The 7,728-nt window shown below is 38.1% G+C and overlaps 1 protein-coding gene across 1 annotated transcript in view; it reads right to left on the bottom strand.

Moving 5' to 3' along the window:
* The window catches only part of LOC149197950 (uncharacterized), a 137,494-nt gene extending 130,149 nt beyond the window's left edge, over positions 1-7,345 (bottom strand). Inside the window, exons 1-2 of the mRNA XM_089408883.1 lie at positions 7,064-7,345; positions 6,525-6,934 (exon numbers count right to left, since the gene is read on the bottom strand). Of these exons, the coding sequence (XP_089265009.1) occupies positions 6,525-6,914 (390 nt within the window). The 5' untranslated portion in view covers positions 6,915-6,934; positions 7,064-7,345. The remainder of the gene's footprint in view (positions 1-6,524; positions 6,935-7,063) is intronic.
* Between the last annotated feature and the right edge of the window lie 383 nt (positions 7,346-7,728).

The raw sequence follows: 7,728 nt of genomic DNA on the forward strand, positions 1-7,728 counted from the left end.
ATTCATAATGGTACTTGGTCATTCTCAATCTGAAGAATTTCTCATAACAAGAGTCAGATTGGTAACCCATCTGTTTAGCATCATATCAACCAGCATTGTCACATAGCAAGGCCTTGACTAACAACTCTATCTCTCCACGAGATCTAAGCTCAATATTGGCAAGACCAATGATGTTTAGACACCCTCATCATTGTCTCTCTTGGAAAATACCCCACCCGGGTTCTCAGGGTGTGTTCCACCAAGTTTATTCTTATCTTGGATTCCCAGTCCTCAAAGAATATCGGTCCTCTACAACTACTCTTATCTTGGATTCCCTAACACATCCTCAAAGAGCATCGAATGCCAGATGTTTACCAAATTCTCCATTTTGTCTTTCCAAGTGAAGACAAGGTTGATGTGTCTATCTCTCCCTCTTAATTAGGGAGGACATATCTATTCCAATAAAGGAATGTACCTAAGCTCCCTCTTGGCTTAGGAATTTTGCTTCCAAGTTTCTACCAAGTAAGAAACTTGTTTCTAGGCTCCTTCTTAAGTAGGGACCTACAGCAGCTCCCCAGGGGGAGATGATGGGGCAACCAGCTGCTTGAAGAACTCCTCCTCATGATGTCATGAACTTTTTTTCGTTATCTAGGAGTCTTCATGTTTGGGACTTCTTCATAGGGCACAGACCATCCATCACTTTCATTCATGAGTTAGTGATGTCATCATCGGAAAGTGATCCATATGTTCATATATGGCCTTCCTTCATGCTATACTGCCTTCTTCATGACATGTTTCCATAAGGATCTTTCATCCTACTACATGGGCATCGATGGTGGAATATATCCATAGATCTTCCCTCGGCAACCCTGCATAAGCCCATCCAGATATTTGTTCAAAAATAAGAAATGAACATATAAATCAAAATTACCTTTGTGATGGTCTTTCATCATGACATCTTCTAGTTTGCATCAGAATCCTACATACATATCGACACATCCCAAACATATATATATATATTGTAAAGGTCTCTTCCTTTTTTCAGATTCCATTAGAATCTTCATATCTTTCATGGAAATATCCTAGTCAAATATTCTTGGCCTATGGATGTTGATTGCGTTGCATATCCCACGATCTCTTCCTTCCTTTACTGACACATTTTATTCTCAGGAACTTCCAATTAGAGTTCCTCAATTATAGTCAACCACCTCTTATTAAATATGAGGACATATTATGTTGATTTCGTCTAGTGAATGTGTGACCCAAGCATTTTTGCATTCCTTCGAAGCAGGATATCCTTCCTTTGATTATGCTCTCAAGATAGAGCATTGATCCATGTTACCTACAACCATATGACATGACTCTTCAATATAGACTGTAAGCATACATACCTCATTTTCCATTGAATCATCCAGACTTCTTGCACCAGCTTCCTTGATTGAAAGAGCTTCAATCCCTTGATTTGCTTCTCCTTCTATGTCATCATACCATCATCCCATGAATTCCACAAGTTTGGAATTCTTGATGAAACACTTGCTTCCTCTATTGATCGGTGAACTTGATGAAGATTCCATCAAAGAATCTTGAGGATCTAGAGTATCCCCAGCCAGCAAATGTTTCCTTTTGACAGATGTATGATGAACCTTGTGCTAGATGACCTTGCCACTTATGTTTCCAATGAGATTCCCAAGAGTTATATCCTTGACTTCCATAGATTCTAACCATCTTTCATGTTTATCTATGATGATGTCCTAAGATCTTGCTTTCAATGCTTCTATGATGCATTGATGCATCCCAGCATGCTCTTACTTTACAACAAGAAAACTTAGAAACAGAAACTAGAAAAGAACTAGGTGAGGAAGACTATCTCAATAGTGGAGATCTATTACTTCCTCCTTCTTGGACTTCTTCTTTTCAGCTTCCTCCACTTCCTCAGTGATGTGGGCTTCTTCTCTTCCTCTTTTGTTATTGTCCTTCTTGAGCTTAGGACAATCTCTTCTATAGTGCCCATATTCTTGACACCCATAGCATTGTATTTTACCCATGTTCTTCTTCTTTTTCTGAGGACCAAACTTTCCAAATTTTCCCTTTATTTTTGTCATTGTAGCATATGCTTGATTTTGCTCACTTGCTCCCACATGAAATTTGGACTTTAGTCTAGATTCTTCAGTCTTGCAAAGTGATAGTAGATCCTCGAATGGAGTAGCTTCTTTCTTCCCATAAATACTTGAAGTAAAGTTACCCCACTCTTTTGGTAGTGCATTTAATACAACTATAGTCATTTCTCTATCAGACATGACTTCTCCCAGAACTTGTAGTTGATCCTGGATCTCAGATATACTCATAAAGTATGAGGCTATTCCATCTTCCCTTGACATCTTCAGCATGTAGAGTTCTTGCCTTAATGAGATGACTTCTCTAGCAGTGCTCACGGAATACAAACCTACCAGTTTGTCATAGATTTCCTTTGAAGTTTCAAGTTTTGATACATATGGGATGAGGGGATCCTTGATGGATTCTATGAGAATCCTTTGAGCCCTAACTTCTCATTTCATATACTTTGCAAGCTCGAGAATCTTCCTTTCTTGGTTTAGCGATAGATCCTTTGACATGTTCCATAACCTCATTTTCAATGAGATTTAGATCTATCCTTTTCTTCCATGCAAGATAGTTTGAAGCCCCAACCAATTTGTTGCTTTCCTTGCAAAAAGACATTTTGACACATTCAGACATGGACATAAATATACTTACTTGATAGGATGCTCCTTCTCCTTGTTGCTTCATTGATATTGATGATGATATAGAGAATAGAAAACTTCCCATTGATGAAGGTAGTTCTCTTCAAGAGTGATCCTTGATCCCACGGAGAGTGAGATCTCTTTGGATCCTTTGATGAAGATCGACGATGACTTCTTGGTAATGTCTTCAATGGTAAGAACCTTGATTCAAAGATCTCTTCAACTTGGCCTTCTTTTCTTGATGATGATCCCAAGACTTCTTTGTAGACTCCTTCTTCGATCTAGGGTTATAATGCTTCTTTTGTAGATCTTGTCTTAAAGATTATCTTTACTTTGATGCCTTACTCGAGATTTGATCCTTGAGTGTCCCTTGATAAGATGCCCTTCCTTGACTTTGTCACCTTAGCTCTAATACCATGTTGAGAAATCTAAGGCATCAATGTTAGGTGATTTCTCTTAGTTAGATAACTTCTTGTGAATGCTTTTTACTTCTTGATTGGGATCTTCTTTTACTTATATTATTATAATGTTAATCTTCATCAAACAGCTACCAAGCATAAACTATAAAGAGACAAGCGACATAGAATATAGGCTTTCAACCAAGGCCAAAACCTCTCACTCTTGAGAGAGAAACCCAACCAAATTCTTCTTCTTATAGAGATTCCAATTGACGAATACGAAGACCAAGACCCTTGCCTTGTTTGGCACTCCAAGACCAAGACACAAGTTCCCTTGATGAGATCCTTAGACAACGACAGTCAACCTTCTGCTCCTTCCCTTTTCTCGGCTCCTCTTCCACTTCGACCTCCTTCTGCTTCAAACCTTCGGCCTCCTTGAATTAGGTCTACAATCCTAATTCAGAAACCCTAGCTCATGCACAAGGCCTTATCTCATGCCTTAACTTTCTTCGCTTTGGATAGGGTCTTCTTCTAGCTTGTCTCGACCGCTCTTCTTGACTTGACCTTCTTCCAACTCGGCTACCCAAGAGGACTGCTATTTTTCTCGATTTATTCCGCTACAACTAAACTCTTGTTGCCTCACACGTGTAAAGGATATAAACCCAAAAACAGACCAGAAAAGAGCTCAAATTATACTCTTCTCTCCTTCGCTTGATAATAAGCTTTCTCGTTGTACTTCACGCCTTTTACTTCAGACTAGATGATGACCGAAAATATGTGACAAAAAAGATGTCGAGCAACCCTATTTATAGTTGTTTCCCCATCAAAATAAGCCAACTTGTTGGAGGGTGAGCCGACATGTCATTTGGAGGAGATCTTTTATTCTAGTTTGTAGCTGACTTGAAGGATAGGTCTTGTGCTTGTCTTGGAAGGCTTTCATACTTAATTTAATGACTCATACAAAATGTAACATGCCCAAGAAGGGTCCTTCATACATGACAGTGACTCAATTTGAATTTTATGACTAGATGACAAAACCTAAAGGCTCAAAATGGGAGCCATTACTAAAATTAAAATTTCTTGCTCATGAAACCCATGAAACAAGCATTACAATAATAATTTTATTTTTCTTTTTATCAATTACATAAAATCACAATTACACATGTCATTATGAAGACCGAACCTAGTTACACTTTTCAACAAGCGACTAACAACTACCAAACAAAAGAAAGGATAATGGATAAAGGTCCAAGGATAGATGGCAAGTGTTAAGTATGGAAAGATGTGGTCATGCTGCTTTATCAAAGCCCTTTTGGACTTATGACTGTCATTAGACCAAAAGACACAAGCATTAGTCTCTGTTACAATTGCTAGAGTTAAGATCCACAAGAGTCAATTAGTCCATGTCACAAAACACAAGGGGAGCATTGAACCCAATGTCCAACAATCTCCCCCCCAGCATGAGTCGGGTGAGGTTCGAACTTGAGACCTATCACTCTAATACCACTTGTTGGGCTCATGATTGTCGTTAGGCCAAAACCCATAAGCATTAGTCTCTGCCACAATCACCAAAGTTAGGATCCACGAGAGGCGGTTAGTTCATGTCGTGAATCACACAGGGAGCGCTACACCCAATGTCTAGCAGGCCTCCCATTCGTGTCCCTCTTAGATAAGTGGAAAAAAAAAAGCCCCAAGGTGCTTGCATTTTACTAGAAGAAGGATATGACTACCAAGGTGAAATAAGGGAACAAGTATAACTTCCAAGCATCATGATACGTTATCTAATTTCAATCCACAATCCTTACTTAGATGCGTAAAAAATTAAATGTAAGCATTTCATATGAAACAATGGCTAATGTACCTCATGGTTGCTCACCTACCTTCATCATAAGAGCATGGTAATCATGTGGATGAGCTGACCAATGAGTCGGTTGGAGGCAGCTAAGAAGCTGTTATTTGAAGATCGTGTGAGGTTGTTGGCTAGAAATCTACATCATGGGAGAAAGTTTTTCTCCAATGGTTACCCCTGTATATACATGGGTAATACTAACCACTCCCGATGAGCACAATTCAGAGTCACTTACATGCATTGCAAAAGCAAACTCGATGTGTAGTCGATGCACCAACTATGAACAATTTTATGATATATTTCTAGAAGCATTTAATCACTGATATTACTAGACATTTACACTGCAAATCAGTTTCTAAAAATGTTCATGTAAACCTATTGAAGTTCTAAAGTGAGAAGTGTTCTAGAATACTTATTGATCCCTGGACTTCCTCCGGTTGTGTTATATTTAAGTTTGTTAAATTCAAGTATGAAATAGATCTTTCAAACATTAGATATTTGCTTGAGAGTTTCGGGAATGTGATACCTGTGGTGTTCCAAGATTTATTTGGGAGTGGTTTGGTCGGAAGAATACCATTCTCTTGTATTCTTCCCTACAACAAAGAAACACTAGCCTTTGTTCAAACTATTATAATTTAAAAGAGACATTCAATAGGGGACCAAGTTTTTGCATAATATGTATTTTTACAACTAGATGAAACTTGGAAAGGTTTCCGATGTGGCAGTGTTAAAGCTTTCACTAAAAAGCACACTGGATAAAGTCTCCGAAAGGGATACACAGTAGCATTATTATTGAGATAAGGATGATCACTACTATCACTGGATGCATTTGTTTTGATGAAACTGCATATACGATTTTGTTGTCCCATGTTTCTGGTGAAGATGTCTTCCCTTTTTTCCTTTTCAAATGGAAGTCATTGCTTGTTTTTAGCTTGTCAACATAGAAAGGTCAAACTAATAAAAAACCTTAAAATTGAAATACAACAAAGCTCTTCAAATGTGATCTCTGCTTGGGTCCAGAGGAGCTGATTCCACTTGGTTTTCCCCAAAAGCACAGTCAACTCTCAAACTGAATAGGACCCAGAGGATTCTGGTACGACCGGTATGTAGTAAATTTTTGGCATAATATCTATTCTATCAGGGCCTGCCCCTACTTGCCAACCTCTCTTGCCTTTGGACATTTTACCATTTTCAGTTCTTATAAGTCACACTCTGTCTATGTTCACATTCTATTTTATCTCTGGCGTTCGGACTCCACATGAAATATTTAGCCAATCCTGTGTACTGCCACCCTATGGCCTAGGGTTTTATTTATTAGATTCATAAGTCATTGATTTTCCCTCGATGGAAATTGTTACAAGAAAGTCAGTAATTTTATTTGTTTGACCAAAAAGTAAATATAATTCGTTTTCAACCCGATCTCTCTTCCACAGTTTATAAATTCGATCTTCTCAGCATGTTTTAGTAGTTTGTTGACTAATCAAATTACCTACTTTCACTGTTGCAAAAAAAAAGAGACAAAAATGGAAGTAGAAAAGCAAGCATAACATATATGAATACCTGATCATTTCCGAGAAATGAACTTCTCGGATACGGATTCCAAAGAATGCCAGTCGGTCTGCCCACATCAACATACGGTCTGTACAATCTTTGCAGAGTGCATTGCAGAAGCTGCGAATTTAGCTCTTTAACTCCAATTCTTCGTTGTCTCTCAGAAGACATGCCAGGAACAAGTCTTTCACAGCCATCAAACTCACTAAGCATGTCGATATGCTCCCGTTTCTGCCTGTAGTTTAAAGCCGCGCGTGCATTATCATTATTCCTAGATTCTTGTACACTACTAGAACACCAGAGCAAATTAAATCTCCGCCAAGCCCCTGCCGCTTCTAAAGCCGTGATATTCTTCACCCTGTACTTCTTTCCACGGTTAAATGCGACTCCGATCCTCATTGTACCATAAATTTAATCACCTGCGGAGTCCTTTAGCCAAGCTTACAACCAAAACTCTTGCAGAATATTCATAGAAACGAAGTGAACACTGAAATTTATCAAGATCGTTAAAATGGAGAACAAGATTCTCCAGGAAAGTGAACGAATACCTATCAGACAACACAGCAATGTGCACAGAAAATGTTTGGGCTTTCAGAAATATTGAATTTGCTTATAGTTGAGCTGAACTTTGAATTCACTTCTCAGAGTGCCTTTCAAACATCGAACGAATCCTGTGAAATGCGATTGCGGTTGCGATTACTATTGCCAGCACTGAAAAACTTGATATCAATGCGACAATGGAATATTTCCATGCATTTCACCGCCCTTTTTTGGGTCTATTGAACCATGTCGAAGATTTAAGTATTATTATATTATATGTAATTTAAAGGTTTTAAGGTAACAGTGACTGATTTAATCATTCGTTGAGGTAGAAGGGGAATCAGCAACCATGAGTTTTTAATTCTTAAGGCGAGGTCCCCACGTGAATGAGGTTCATTGTACCTGGTCTGCGGTTTTGGTTAATTCCTCCGGCAAGAAAAGAAAGAAGCTGGCATGCTTGTTATTTTTTTTGGTTTTAAGGTTTTGAAAATAACTTTTAAAGGGAAGAGTGGCATTTCCCCTTTATAGTTTGTTACAAGTAAAAACACCCGTGTTATCGTTATCCTCCTAAATATTATATAAATTAAAATTAATTTAGTTAGGTAAATAAAAGGATACATAAATATTAATAAAGATTAATTTACAATAAATATCAAAACACTTATTTTATTAT

The sequence above is a fragment of the Pinus tabuliformis genome, chromosome 2_2, assembly GCF_031772625.1.
Source record: "Pinus tabuliformis cultivar Carrire ecotype Pingquan chromosome 2_2, CPIR1, whole genome shotgun sequence".
NCBI classification, from domain to species: Eukaryota; Viridiplantae; Streptophyta; class Pinopsida; order Pinales; family Pinaceae; genus Pinus; species Pinus tabuliformis.